The 14,605-nt window shown below is 55.6% G+C and overlaps 2 protein-coding genes across 2 annotated transcripts; both read right to left on the reverse strand.

Annotated features, from left to right (window-relative positions):
• Positions 1-1,846: 1,846 nt before the first annotated feature.
• LOC307097023 (cystatin-B-like) lies at positions 1,847-5,960 on the reverse strand. The gene is made up of 3 exons (XM_079766876.1): positions 5,773-5,960; positions 2,805-2,906; positions 1,847-2,199 (listed from the first exon to the last, which is right to left on the reverse strand). The coding sequence occupies exons 1-3, from the start codon at positions 5,851-5,853 to the stop codon at positions 2,071-2,073; spliced, it is 312 nt and encodes a 103-aa protein (XP_079623002.1). The 5' UTR covers positions 5,854-5,960; the 3' UTR covers positions 1,847-2,070.
• Positions 5,961-10,330: 4,370 nt separating this feature from the next.
• On the reverse strand, positions 10,331-14,188 carry LOC307096683 (cystatin-B-like). The gene is made up of 3 exons (XM_079766281.1): positions 14,006-14,188; positions 11,291-11,392; positions 10,331-10,685 (listed from the first exon to the last, which is right to left on the reverse strand). Exons 1-3 carry the CDS (start codon positions 14,084-14,086, stop codon positions 10,557-10,559), a joined length of 312 nt encoding a protein of 103 aa, XP_079622407.1. The 5' UTR covers positions 14,087-14,188; the 3' UTR covers positions 10,331-10,556.
• Between the last annotated feature and the right edge of the window lie 417 nt (positions 14,189-14,605).

The following is a 14,605-nucleotide window of genomic DNA, read 5'->3' on the forward strand; positions in this document are numbered from 1 at the left end:
GGGCAGCTATGGCTGACCAGAGGGAAGGAAGCCCTGATCCCGGGTGCCTGTGGTTGGCTGAAGAAGGGAATCGTCGGTCCCGGATGCAGGGCCAAGGCAGAGGTGGTTAGGTGCAATCAAGCCAGCGGGGGAGCAGTTAGGGACAATCAGGCTGGCAGGCAGAAGAAGTTAGGGGCAAGCAGGCAGGCAGGCAAGTGGTTAGTAGCCAGCAGTTCTGGATTGTGAGAGGGATGTCTGACTGCCACACATCCCTCTCACAATCCAGAACTGCTGGCTCCTAACCACTTGCCTGAGGCATCCAAAATTGGAGAGGGTGCAGGCCGGGCTGAGGGACACACTTCTCCCCCCACTATAGCTCCACTGTACACGAATTTCGAGCACCGGGCCAGTAGTGTGTGTGTGTGTGTGTGTGTGTGTGTGTGTGTGTGTGTGTGTGTGTGTTTATCAATCAATATATATTGATTTCAGAGAGGAAAGAAGAGGGGGAGAGAGATAGAAACATCAATGATGAGAATCATCGATTGGCTGCCTCCTGCATGCCCCCACCATGGGGGATGGAGCCTGCAACCTGGGCATGAGCCCTGACCGGCAATCAAAATGACCTCCTGGTTCATAGGTCGATGCTCACCCGCTGAGCCATGCTGGCTGGGCACACATCTCCCTCTTAAAGAAAGGGCCAGCCCCGCCCTGCCCTGCTCACCGTGGCCCAAGTCCCCTCCCCGCCAACCCACTCTGGTGCCCCACCCACTCAGGCTTTCTGCAAGACTTTACCTTGCTTAGGTGGCCCCCACAATCACCAGATCTCAATCCAATTGAGCATTTGTGGGACGAAGTTAAAAGAGCCATCAGGCAGCTGGTTCCACAACCATCAAATCTCACAGAACTGGACAGTGCTCTTCATCAGGCATGGTGTCAGATTCCTCGCATCACCTTTAAACATCTTGTGGAGTCAATGCCAAGAAGAATCGCCGCAGTATAGAAGGCAAAAGGTGGCCCAACGAAGTACTGATAGGGTGGTCATAATAATCTGGCCACTCAGTGTGTGTTCAGTGTATGAATTCGTGCATGGGTGGGGTCTGGCCAGCTTGGCCAGTGGGAGGGGACATGGGCGGTTGGCCGACCGGCCTGCTGGTTAACTCCTGGTCAAGGGGACAATTTGTATATTAGCCTTTTATTACATAGGATATACACTGAGTGGCCAGATTATTATGCGTTCAGAGATCATAATAATCTGCCCACTAAGTGTATTCTACCTTGACCCTGAACCACACAGATAGAAATCTCACCAAACTGTCATTACTCCTCTGATGTCAGGGGCACTCTTTAATTCTATTTCACACAAACACGGGGCCAACCAACCAGGTACTGACTGCACTGATGGGCAGGCCCTCCCAGATGCTCAGGCTTTGAGCAGGTGCCGCACAGCCTCCCAGGCCGCCAGTGCTCAGGGAAGCTGCGCAGCAGGTTTGCCCAACACTTTGGGCCCTGCCGTGTGACTGCTGCTACGGAAACACAGTGTGACTGTCTGAGCACATCTCGCACTCATGGTCTAGAATCGGGTTTGCTGGAATCCTTTTACTTATGGGCGGCAACCGAGGCCTGGAGACAGGGTGCAGAGCCCAGGCAGCAGGGGGCAGAGCTGTAGTGGGAACAGACTCCTGGGGCCCTGGGGCTACCACCCACTCGCTGGGACCTGGGGCAACCCCGCTGGACTCTCCTCCTCAGGTGGAGGGGTCTCAGCTGGCTCAGGCTGGCGTGTGGCCGTGAAAGACCTTTGTGAACACGTCTGGACACGTCTATATGGTGGTTATGGTTTCAGATGAAGAAAAACATCCACAACAAAGGAAACTTGCAAAAACTTAAAAATGCATTTATTTAGAGATCACCTAAGGCCACTTGGAAAGCAATTTAGCTGAGATCATTGATTGGGAGGAAAATCACGCTATTAAAGTCAGAAGCAGAGACACCAGATTGGTGCAGAGCAGCACGGAGACGCCGCTCATTTATGACCCCGGCACGCGAACACGTGACAGAGAACCACGTGGCGAAGGTTCAGTTCAAAATCCAGAACTAGAAATAGGTCAGCTCGTCCTGCTTGGTCTTGTTGGTCTGATAGTTGTGCAAGGCCAAGGGCTTGTTTTCATGAGGGAGACTTTGAAACACTCGAATGTGCACGAAGTCATCATCTTCAACTTGAACCTGCGAAGAGAGAGTGGAGTGAGGGGGGCAGGTGCTGCCTCTGACGCCAAGTCCCTGTGCCTGGCGGACTGTGTGAAAAAGGCCCTGAGAGCCTGGAGGCCGAGTCCCTTCAGGGCATCAGCAACTAGGGTGGTGACATTCCCATCTTCCTCCTTCAGGCGCAGCAGACGCCCATCACCCCGGCCAGCACCCTTGGCACGCTGCATTCGCTCCTCAGAGCCCTTAGTTGCCTGAAAGGCTCAGTCCTCTCCTCCATGGAGGCCTGCATGAGTGCATGCACACTCATTTATTTCATTATTTTAAAAACATTTTTATTGATTTTTAGAGAGAAAGAGAGGGAGAGATACATCGATGTGAGAGAGACATATCGACTGATTGCCTCCTGCATGCGCCCCTACTGAGGCCAGGGACTGAACCTGCAACCCAGGTATACACCCTTGACCAGGAATCAAACCCACGGCCCTTTGGTGTGAAGGCTGACACTCTATCCATTGAGCCACACCAGCCAGGGCTACAGGAACCCCCCTTAAGCACCCCTGTACTGGCCCCTATAGGTCCTCCCTCCTCCCATGTCTGCATGAGCTCCCCTGTAGCTGACACTCCACCTTGATGAAGTAGTTAGTCCCCGCCACCACCTGGCTCTTGTACTCCGTGGCCTTGAAAGTGGGGTACTTCTTGTTTTCCTTCTCCTCCAGCTGGGCCTTCACCTAGGGGGCAGGAGGGAGGGGAAAGCGGTGTCTTCCTTCCTGAAAGAGTGACTGACACGGGAGCCGCGGCCTCCTGTCAGATGTTACAAACTGACCTCTAAGGCCCGCCCTTTACAGATTATTCCTCGCAATGCAGGACCACGCATGTCAAACTCGTGGCCGGCACGAGGCATGTGGCCCACCAGCTGCGAGTTTGACATGCTCGTGGCTGTTCGCGCTAATGATAAAGTGCAGCAGACAATTCCTTAATTCCACCGAAGTTCCAAAGGTATGATTTCAGCATCTCAGTTGCCCCTTCTTTTCTAGGTGCGGGAAGTTTTTATATCTTCATCATTATGACACTACCTACAAGTTTATACCCTGCTTTTCTTTTTTACCTAAGACACAAACAATTCATTTGAACGCTGTATATAATTTTTAATGACTCTTTTTAAATGAAAAACATAAAAGTTTAAAATTTTAAACTAAAGACAATTTTAATTTTAGATTTAATCTTCCATCTCATAGATGTGCCTGAACTCTCTTGACTTCCCCCTCCTGGGCCCTGAGGCTGTTCCTAAGCTCTTTTGAAGCAGAGGAGGCAGCAGAGAAAGTGCTTTGCAGGTAAAGGAGTTTCCTGCATTTTTAGGTCATTTCCTGAGGACGCCATGCCTTTGGGCAGATGCGGATCCTGGTCTGAGTCTCAAACAGGAATCAAACTTTGGGTTCAATCCCGTCTCCCGGGATCTTGGCCTCTTATTAACCGAGTCTCTTCATGGAGGCAGGAGAGAGCAGGCTGGTTGGTGTGTTTTTCTTACTGTAAAATCAAACCTGGTTGCAAAGTCTATGGCTGCTCTCTAGACCACCTGGCAGGCACTGGAGCATGCTGACTGTGGCTGGAGTGACTAGACTCGGGGTAGAAAGTTAGAGGACTTGCGTTAAGGCAGCTTGATGAGCTGTGGGAGCTGACAGGGTGACTGGCATGACAGGCCAGTGAGTCACTGGCCAACGGAACAAAGGCTGCATGGCCGCCCTGCGCCTTCGGGGAGGGGCCCTAACTAGGGATAAGAAAGGAGGGGGATGGAGTCAGCACTAAGGACAGGAGGGAGGGGGAGGGTCAGGAAGGGAGAAGCAGGCCCCTCCTGCTGCTCCTCTGCCCTCTGCCTGTGGCTGCAGGGTTCTCACTGCAGGCCGACCTGTCTCAGTGCTTACCTGTCCTCAAGGTGCCATGTTCGGTCTGCAGGGATCTGACCCTGCAGACGGTGGACAAGCCTGAGGGGATGAGTGACACACACAAATCCACAGGGGAGTCTGGGAAGGAATCGCCTCCCTCTTGGCCTGTTTCAGGAGTGGAGGCAGGAAAGCTAGGACTGGTGAGAAAACCCAAATGCAGGCCATGGGACGGGGCATGTGGCAGCCTCCAGGCCCTGCCCGTGGTGGCGGTTCACTGATTTGCTGTTGGCCAGGAGAGAGATGGGCTGTGCTAGAGCGAAGGGGAGCACGAAAGGCCTGGGGATGGTTAGGAAGCTGCCAGTTACCAGCCCTCAAGAGGCCAGGAGACAGCAGAGGGCCAGGGAAGGCCAAGGTCAGGATTGGTGGGTGCTACCTGAGGAGGCTGAGCCAGAATTTGGCACTCTGACATCCTTCTGGCCAGGGCTCCCTCTCTGACCTCTGTTCTCCTCACCTGCAGCCCAGAGAGGTTGGGGAGGAGTCAGTACTGGAGGCAGCAAGAGGGTGTCCCTGCCCTGTCCTCTAGGAGCCACAGGCAAAGCCGCACCCTCAAGAACTGCCTCCCAGGGGCAATGGTGACTGCCCTCTGAGTTGTCACTTTCAAGGGACCAACACCACATTAAGGAGCCCCAGACAGCAACCCCTCTCTCCTGAGTGAGCTGATGCCCAAAGTTCAGCAAGTGAGGAATCCCTTAGGCCTGGGAAACCGGGAGCCGCAGGAGGCTGGGCTCCGGAGCCGTGGGAGAGGAACCTCGCACAAGCTGGCTCACCTTGAAGTCTCTACAAATTCCTCATTTTCAAAGTCTCACGGGACTGACTCACCACGCTTTACTGTGGTCAGATGGTCTGAACCAGTGGTCGGCAAACTCATTAATCAACGGAGCCAAATATCAACAGTACAACGATGGAAATTTATTTGAGAGCCAAATTTTTATAACCTAAACTTCTTCTAAAGCCACTTCTTCAAAATAGACTTGCCCAGGCAGTGGTATTTTGTGGAAGAGCCACACTCAAGGGGCCAAAGAGCCGCGTGTGGCGCGAGAACCGCAGTTTGCTGACCACGGGTCTAAACCACCTGAGCAAAGTGGGTGGGGGGTGGGAGGGGTACTATCGGGTCAGGGAAGAAGCAGGTTTGTTTGACTTTGTGTCTTCTCAGAACCTGCGCCTTCCTGTGGCCCCACCATCTCACCTTCCCCAGAACCTTCGGTGAAGGCACCCCAGTGCTGCCCACTTTACAGACGAGAAAACTGAGGCACAGGCGTCCAGCGCTGCCCAGGGTTTGAACCAGGCTCTGCCTCTGCATCCCAGCCTGGTGTCTGTTTTTGTTTTAAAAAACATTTATTTGGAGATGACTTCAAACTTTCACAAGGAGTACTGGAATAAGGAAGGGTAGAAGTGTGGGACCCCTGCATACCCTTCCCCAGGTTCACTGACCGCCAACTTCCATCCACCTGCTCTGTTTCCATCTCTCGGTTTCCCCCCTGAACCCCCGGGACACACACCAGGCCCTCCCCGCTAAGCCTGGAAGCGCAGAGCCCAGAAGCCGAGGCCCAGGGTCCATGTCCCAGCGCCAATGGTCTCCGCGTCCCGGCGGGCGCTGCCCCTCTGCGGACGGGGCGGGACCCGACCCGGGCTCGGGAGGACCCGGGCCGCCTACCTTGTCGGCGATGGCCTGGATCTCGTCTGTGGCGGGCCGGGCGGCGGAGCACCCACCGAGCACCATCCCGGTATCGCTCATGGCGGAGCAGCGGGCACAGAGCAATGGTCTGCGAGTGAGATGAGCAGTGAAGACAGAGCAAGTGATGAGCTGGGAGCCCGACTCTCCTTCTTAAGTCCGCTGGTCAGGGGACGCGGGGCGGAGCCACGCGGGGGCGGGGAGGAGGGCGGTCCGGTGGGAGGGGCGGGGCGCCCAGGCCGGTTACGGGCGGGGGCGGGGTGGGGTCAGGGTGGGGGGCATCGAGTAGGGTGTGGCGGGGGGGGGGGCGGAGCTGGGTGAGGGACGGGCGCCTTGCACAATCTTGGACCTCGCGGAGGGCTCCGCCTGCGGACCACTGGCGTGTACTGCAGTGCGCGCACCCTGTTTGGTGTTGGTCTTACTGGCCTGGGAGACGCGCTGGGACGTATTGGGCTCTGCGCGCCTCCAAAATGTGCCCCTTTCTCATTATTATGTTGAGCAGAGGGTAATGGAGACCCAGCCATTGGGGTGAGGAGAACCTTCACCTCTCCCTTCATAGCATTTAGGTAAGGCCCTGGCCGGTGTGGCTCAGTCCTTTGGAGCTTTCTCCTGTGCACCAACGGGTCCTGGGTTCAACTTGGGGTTCCATATCCCCGTGGGGCCCTAAACTGGAGACAACTGATCAATGTTTCTCTCTCACATTGATGTTTCTCTCTTGCTCTCCCTCTCCCTTCCTCTCTCTAAAATAAAGCGAGGGGCGGGGGAGGACTAAAAATAAAATGATTACATTAAAAACATGTAGGTAGGGAGCCTGGTCCAGAAAGAGAGCAGAGATCAGAGTTAATTTCTTTTTAAACCTGAGGCGCACCTGCATGGCAGGGCAGACAGCTGGTTACCAACCATCCGCTCTTCCCATATTCCTGTGATGTGTCCTCCTCCCCTTTGAAGCTGCAGACCCACACCCTGGGCCTGAGCTCTGGAAGCTATGACCTCCGAACTCCGCTGCCACACTGCCTGCAGGGCAGGTTCCAGGTGGGAGAGACCCGGAGATGAGTGGGAGCTGGACCTCAGAGTCCCCAAGAGCAGTAGGGAGAGAAGTCTGTGCCCACTGGGCTCCAGAAGTAGCTGGGGGACAGACTGCCAGGGCATCCTGGAGTCCAGGGCCAGGCCCTGCCTGGCCTCACTCCCCAGTGCATTGGACTGCTTTGCACTTCTCATCTGCAAGACCTGGTCTAGCACCCAGCTTGCACCAGCCACTCTGGATGTCACCAGCGTGTGACCCAGGGACATAGTGAAGGGCTGATGTGTGTGAGCAGAGGAGGCACAATGGAGTCCAGTGAGGAGATGCCTCCCAGGGCCTCAGGTTGGAGTGGGAGTAGCATTCCAGCTGCACCCCCTCCCCCACTCCAGGGCTGCACCTCAGGGGATTCTGGGCCTCTCCCACCACTGGGTGCTGACTGCAGGAGCAGGCCCAGCCTTGCCTTCTGCAGGGCTCAGTGTGGAACCCCAATGGGAGTGGCCCATGAGCAGGTAAGTGGGAGAGGCAAGCTTTTCTGGTGCCTGCCAGGGAAGAGCCTGGTTTGTAATTCAAGGAAGGGTGGGAGGCCTGATGTGGAGGGGAAGGAGAGACCCTAAAATCCAGTCATTCATGAATGACTGAATGAATGAATGTGTGAATGAAAAAGGGGCTACATAGCAGACCGGACAAGCTCTGGGCGCTGCTTGGTGAGCCTGAAAGTAACCACAAAGGTGATTCGATCATAAATTCCTGGCAGGGCAGGGCATGCGGGTAATCACATCCCACGCCTATAGCTTCCTGGTAAAAGATCCATCTTTATCTTAAGGAAGCCCTGTCCATTGTGCTTATGGGTCTAGGATATGATACCTTTGATAAGTCAGGGTGAATTTCTTTTCCAAACCCCTTGGAGGCATAACCACACTGGCACCAGTTATGTTGTTGCCACATACATGTCTACTTACTGTAAGTGTTAACTGTCCTGTACCCACCAATGGAAAAGAAGTGGGTTGTCTCCATTTGCTTCCTGGTAGTCGACCCCTCACAGGTGTTGTCACAGCTCCTTGCTGGGGAGGTAAGTGTGGCCCGTGCGACTTCACCTGGAGAGGATTCTGGAAGCCTCCTCCCGGGGTCTCCTGACTCCCTCTGTATGACCTTCTCCTGTGCTGATTTGCTGTGTGTCCATTTGCCATAAGAAGTCAACAGCAGAAGCCTCATATCCGCCTGCCCCACGTCCTGGGGGAGATGGAGAAACCGGGCCCCAGTGCCTGAGGCTGGGTGTGGCCCAGGGGGACGAAGAAGCCACGTGCCCCATGATCCCAGGCCGCAGCCAGCTGGAGAAGTCGCCCACACTGCATTTCAGGGAAGACAGAGAAGCCGCCTGCCTGCGTTCCAGGTGCCAGCACCTGCGGCTGGCTACAGCCTGGTAGACGGAGAAGCCGCCCACCCCGCATCCTGGGCACCAGTACCTGCGGCTGGCTACAGCCTGGTAGATGGAGAAGCCGCCCACCCCGCATCCTGGACACCAGTACCTGCGCTGGCTACAGCCTGGTAGATGGAGAAGCCGCCCACCCCGCAGTCCTGGGCACCAGTAACAGCGGCTGGCTGTGGCCTGGGAGATGGAGAAGCCTCCCACCCTGCGGTCCTGGGCACCAGCACTTGCAGCTGCAGCGCAGGTGAAGCCACCTGCCCACCATCCCCGCGGCTGTAGCCGGCCTGGGCACTTATGGCTGACCAGAGGGAAGGAAGCCCAGATCCCGGGTGCCTGTGGTTGCCTGGAGAAGGGTATCCTGGGTCCCGGATGCAGGGCCAAGGCAGAGGTGGTTAGGGGCAATCAAGCCAGCAGGGGAGCAGTTAGGGACAATCAGGCTGGCAGGTAGAAGAAGTTAGGGGCAAGCAGGCAGGCAGGCAAGTGGTTAGGAGCCAGCAGTTCTGGATTGTGAGAGCGATGTCTGACTGCGGGTTATCCCCTGAGGGGTCCCAGATTGGAGAGAGTGCAGTCCGGGCTGAGGGACACCCTTCTCCTCCCCTCCCCCCGTGCAGGAATTTTGTGCACCGGGCCACTAGTGTGTGTGTGTGTGTGTGTGTGTGTGTGTGTGTGTATCAATCAATATATATTGATTCAGAGAGGAAGGAAGTGGGAGAGAGAGATAGAAACATCAATGATGAGAATCATCAATTGGCTGCATCCTGCATGCTCCCACCACTGGGGATGGAGCCTGCAACCTGGGCATGAGCCCTGACCGGCAATCAAAATGACCTCCTGGTTCATAGGTCAATGCTGAACCTCTGAGCCATGCTGGCTGGGCACACATCTCCCTCTTAAAGAAAGGGCCTGCCCTGCCCTGCCCCGCCCTGCCCTGCTCACCGTGGCCCAAGTCCCCTCCCCGCCAACCCACTCTGGTGCCCTACCCACTCAGGCTTTCTGCAAGACTTTACCTTGCTTAGGTGGCCCCCACAATCACTAGATCTCAATCCAATTGAGCATTTGTGGGACGAAGTTAAAAGAGCCATCAGGCAGCTGGTTCCACAACCATCAAATCTCACAGAACTGGACAGTGCTCTTCATCAGGCATGGTGTCAGATTCCTCGCATCACCTTTAAACATCTCGTGGAGTCAATGCCAAGAAGAATCGCCGCAGTATAGAAGGCAAAAGGTGGCCCAACAAAGTACTGATGCGGTGGTCATAATAATCTGGCCACTCAGTGTGTTCTGTGTATGAATTTGTGCATGGGTGGGGTCCGGCCAGCCTGGCCAGGGGGAGGGGACATGGGCGGTTGGCCGACCGGCCTGCTGGTCGAACTCCTGGTCAAGGGGACAATTTGCATATTAGCCTTTTATTACATAGGATATACACTGAGTGGCCAGATTATTATGCGTTCAGAGATCATAATAATCTGGCCACTCATTGTATTCTACCTTGACCCTGAGCCACACAGATAGAAATCTCACCAAACTGTCATTACTCCTCTGATGTCAGGGGCACTCTTTAATTCTATTTCACACAAACACGGGGCCAACCAACCAGGTACTGACTGCACTGAGGGGCAGGACCCCTGCTGAAACAGGCAGGCCCTCCCAGATGCTCAGGCTTTGAGCAGGTGCCGCACAGCCTCCCAGGCCGCCAGTGCTCAGGGCAGCTGCGCAGCAGGTTTGCGCAACACTTTGGGCCCTGCCATGTGACTGCTGCTACGGAAACACAGTGTGACTGAGCACATCTTGCACTCATGGTCTAGAATCGGGTTTGTTCGAATCCTTTTACTTATGGGCAACCGAGGCCTGGAGACAGGGTGCAGAGCCCAGGCAGCAGGGGGCAGAGCTGTAGTGGGAACAGGCTCCTGGGGCCCTGGGGCTACCACCCACTTGCTGGGACCTGGGGCAACCCCGCTGGACTCTCCTCCTCAGGTGGAGGGGTCTCAGCTGGCTCAGGCTGGCGCGTGGCCGTGAAAGACCTTTGAGAACACGTCTGGACACGTCTGTATGGTGGTTATGGTTTCAGATGAAGAAAAACATCCACAACAAAGGAAATTTGCAAAAACTTAAAAATGCATTTATTTAGAGATCACCTAAGGCCTCTCGGAAAGCAATTTAGCTGAGATCATTGATTGGGAGGAAAATCATGCCATTAAAATCAGAAGCAGAGACACCAGATTGGTGCAGAGTAGCACAGAGACGTCGCTCATTTATGACTCCGGCACGCGAACACGTGACAGAGAACCACGTGGCGAAGGTTCAGTTCAAAATCCAGAACTAGAAATAGGTCAGCTCGTCCTGCTTGGTCTTGTTGGTCTGATAGTCGTGCAAGGCCAAGGGCTTGTTTTCATGAGGGAGACTTTGAAACACTCGAATGTGCACGAAGTCATCATCTTCAACTTGAACCTGCGAAGAGAGAGTGGAGTGAGGGGGGCAGGTGCTGCCTCTGACCCCAAGTCCCTGTGCCTGGCGGACTGTGTGAAAAAGGCCCTGAGAGCCTGGAGGCCGAGTCCCGTCAGGGCATCAGCAACTAGGGCGGTGACATTCCCATCTTCCTCCTTCGGGCCCAGCAGACGCCCATCACCCCCGCCAGCACCCTTGGCACGCTGCATTCGCTCCTCAGAGCCCTTAGTTGCCTGAAAGGCTCAGTCCTCTCCTCCATGGAGGCCTGCATGAGTGCATGCACACTCATTTATTTCATTATTTTAAAAACATTTTTATTGATTTTTAGAGAGAAAGAGAGGGAGAGATACATCGACGTGAGAGAGATATATCGACTGATTGCCTCCTGCATGCGCCCCAACTGAGGCCAGGGACTGAACCTGCAACACAGGTATACACCCTTGACCAGGAATCAAACCCACGGCCCTTTGGTGTAAAGGCTGACGCTCTATCCATTGAGCCACACCAGCTAGGGCTACAGGAACCCCCCTTAAGCACCCCTGTACTGGCCCCTATAGGTCCTCCCTCCTCCCATGTCTGCATGAGCTCCCCTGTAGCTGACACTCCACCTTGATGAAGTAGTTAGTCCCTGCGACCAGCTGGCTCTTGTACTCCGTGGCCTTGAAAGTGGGGTACTTCTTGTTTTCCTTCTCCTCCAGCTGGGCCTTCACCTAGGGGGCAGGAGAGAGGGGAAAGCGGTGTCTTCCTTCCTGCCAGAGTGACTGACACGGGAGCCGCGGCCTCCTGTCAGATGTTACAAACTGACCTCTAAGGCCCGCCCTTTACAGGTTATTCCTCGCAGTGCAGGACTAAGCATGTCAAACTCGTGGCCGGCACGAGGCATGTGGCCCACCAGCCGCGAGTTTGACATGCTCGTGGCTGTTCGCGCTAATGATAAAGTGCAGCAAACAATTCCTTAATTCCACCGAAGTTCCAAAGGTATGATTTCAGCATCTCACTTGCCCTTTCTTTTCTAGGTGCGGGAAGTTTTTATATCTTCATCATTATGACACTACCTACAAGTTTATACCCTGCTTTTCTTTTTTACCTAAGACACAAACAATTCATTTGAACGCTGTATATAATTTTTAATGACTCTTTTTAAATGAAAAACGTAAAAGTTTAAATTTTTAGACTAAAGATAATTTTAATTTTAGATTTAATCTTCCATCTCATAGATGTGCCTGAACTCTCTTGACTTCCCCCTCCTGGGCCCTGAGGCTGTTCCTAAGTTCTTTTGAAGCAGATGAGGCAGTAGAGAAAGTGCTTTGCAGGTAAAGGAGTTTCCTGCATTTTTAGGTCATTTCCCGAGGATGCCATGCCTTTGGGCAGATGCGGATCCTGATCTGAGTCTCAAACAGGAATCAAACTTTGGGTTTAATCCCGTCTCCCGGGATCTTGGCCTCTTATTAACCGAGTATCTTCATGGAGGCAGGAGAGAGCAGGCTGTTGGTGTGTTTTTCTTACTGTAAAATCAAACCTGGTTGCAAGGTCTCTGGCTGCTCTCTAGACCACCTGGCAGGCACTGGAGCATGCTGACTGTGGCTGGAGTGACTAGACTCGGGGTAGAAAGTTATAGGACTTGCGTTAGGGCAGCTTGATGAGCTGTGGGAGCCGACAGGGTGACTGGCATGACAGGCCAGTGAGTCACTGGCCAACGGAACAAAGGCTGCATGGCCGCCCTGCGCCTTCAGGGAGGGGCCCTAACTAGGGATAAGAAAGGAGGGGGATGGAGTCAGCACTAAGGACAGGAGGAGGGTCAGGAAGGGAGAAGCAGGCCCCTCCTGCTGCTCCTCTGCCCTCTGCATGCGGCTGCAGAGTTCTCACTGCAGGCCGACCTGTCTCAGTGCTTACCTGGCCTCAAGGTGCCATGTTCGGTCTGCAGGGATCTGACCCTGCGGACGGTGGACAAGCCTGAGGGAATGAGTGACACACACAAACGCACAGGGGAGTCTGGGAAGGAATCGCCTCCCTCTTGGCCTGTTTCAGGAGTGGAGGCAGGAAAGCAAGGACTGGTGAGAAAACCCAAATGCAGGCCATGGGACGGGGCATGTGGCAGCCTCCAGGCCCTGCCCGTGGTGGCGGTTCACTGATTTGCTGTTGGCCAGGAGAGAGATGGGCTGTGCTCGAGCGAAGGGAAGCACTAAAGGCCTGGGGATGGTTAGGAAGCTGCCAGTTACCAGCCCTCAAGGGGCCAGGACAGAGCAGAAGGCCAGGGAAGGCCAAGGTCGGGACTGGTGGGTGCTACCTGAGGAGGCTGAGCCAGAATTTGGGACTCTGACATCCTTCTGGCCAGGGCTCCCTCTCTGACCTCTGTTCTCCTCACCTGCAGCCCAGAGAGCTTGGGGAGGAGTCAGTACTCGAGGCAGCAAGAGGGTGTCCCTGCCCTGTCCTCTAGGAGCCACAGGCAAAGCCGCGCCCTCAAGAACTGCCTCCCAGGGGCAATGGTGACTGCCCTCTGACTTGTCACTTTCAAGGGACCACCACCACATTAAGGAGCCCCAGACAGCAACCCCTCTCTCCTGAGTGAGCTGATGCACAAAGTTCAGCAAGTGAGGAATTCCTTAGGCCTGGTAAACCGGGAACCCCAGGAGGGCCTGGGCTCCGGAGCCGTGGGAGAGGAACCTCGCCCAAGTTGGCTCGCCTCGCAGTGTCTACAAATTCCTCATTTTCAAAGTCTCATGGGACTGACTCACCACGCTTTACTGTGGTCAGATGGTCTAAACCACCTGAGCAAAGTGGGTGGGGGGTGGGAGCGGTACTATCGGGTCAGGGAAGAAGCAGGTTTGCTTGACTTTGTGTCTTCTCAGAACCTGCGCCTTCCTGTGGCCCCACCATCTCACCTTCCCCAGAACCTTCGGTGAAGGCACCCCAGTGCTGCCCACTTTACAGACGAGAAAACTGAGGCACAGGCGTCCAGCGCTGCCCAGGGTCTGAACCAGGCTTGGTTTCTGTTTTTGTCTTAAAAAACGTTTATTTGGAGATGACTTTAAACTTACACAAGGAGTACTAGAATAAGGAAGGGTAGAAGTGTGGGCCCCCTGCATACCCTTCCCCAGGTTCATTGACCGCCAACTTCCATCCCACCTGCTCTGTCTCCATCTCTCGGATTCCCCCCTGAACCCCCAGGACACACACCAGGCCCTCAGCCTGGGCGCGCAGTGCCCAGAAGCCGAGGCCGGGGTCCATGTCCCAGCGCCAATGGTCTCCGCGTCCCGGCGGGCGCTGCCCCTCTGCGGACGGTGTGGGACCCGACCCGGGCTCGGGAGGACCCGGGCGCCTACCTTGTCGGCGATGGCCTGGATCTCGTCTGTGGCGGGCCGGGCGGCGGAGCACCCACCGCACATCGTCCGGGTAGCGCTCATGGCGGAGCAGCGGGCACGGAGGAGCAGGGAGCACAGAGCAATGGTCTGCGAGTGAGTTTAGCAGGGAAGACAGAGCGAGTGGTGAGCTGCGAGCACGGCCCTCCGTCATAAGTCCTCCGGTCAGGTGACGCGGGGCGGAGCCACGCGGGGGGCGGGGAGGAGGGCGGTCCGGTGGGAGGGGCGGGGCGCCCAGGCCGGTTAGGGGTGGGGTGGGGTGTGGGTGGGGTCGGGGTGGGGGGCATCGAGTGGGGTAGGGCGGGGGGAGCTGGGTGAGGGACGGGCGCCTTGCACAATCTGGGACCCCGCGGAGGGCGCCGCCTGCGGACCACTGGCGTGTGCTGCAGTGCGCGCACCCTGTTTGGTGTTGGTCTTACTGGCCTGGGAGACGCGCTGGGGACGTATTGGGCTCTGCGCGCCTCCAAAATGGGCCACTTTCGCATGTTTATGTTGAGCAGAGGGCAATCAAGACCCAGCCATTGGGGTGAGGAGAACCTTCACCTCTCCCTTCATAGCATTTAG

This window comes from Cnephaeus nilssonii (genome assembly GCF_951640355.1).
Source record: "Cnephaeus nilssonii genome assembly, chromosome: 3".
NCBI lineage: Eukaryota > Metazoa > Chordata > Mammalia > Chiroptera > Vespertilionidae > Cnephaeus > Cnephaeus nilssonii.

Bases quoted from the DNA above. Each gene is read 5' to 3' on its own strand.
- LOC307097023 (XM_079766876.1), bottom strand. From the start codon at position 5,853: ATGAGCGATACCGGGATGGTGCTCGGTGGGTGCTCCGCCGCCCGGCCC. The intron at 2,907-5,772 runs GTAGGCGGCCCG...CCTGCCCCCTAG, and splicing joins TCCAGGCCATCGCCGACAAG to GTGAAGGCCCAGCTGGAGGA. The intron at 2,200-2,804 runs GTGGAGTGTCAG...CTCTCTTCGCAG, and splicing joins GGACTAACTACTTCATCAAG to GTTCAAGTTGAAGATGATGA.
- LOC307096683 (XM_079766281.1), bottom strand. From the start codon at position 14,086: ATGAGCGCTACCCGGACGATGTGCGGTGGGTGCTCCGCCGCCCGGCCC. The intron at 11,393-14,005 runs GTAGGCGCCCGG...CCTGCCCCCTAG, and splicing joins TCCAGGCCATCGCCGACAAG to GTGAAGGCCCAGCTGGAGGA. The intron at 10,686-11,290 runs GTGGAGTGTCAG...CTCTCTTCGCAG, and splicing joins GGACTAACTACTTCATCAAG to GTTCAAGTTGAAGATGATGA.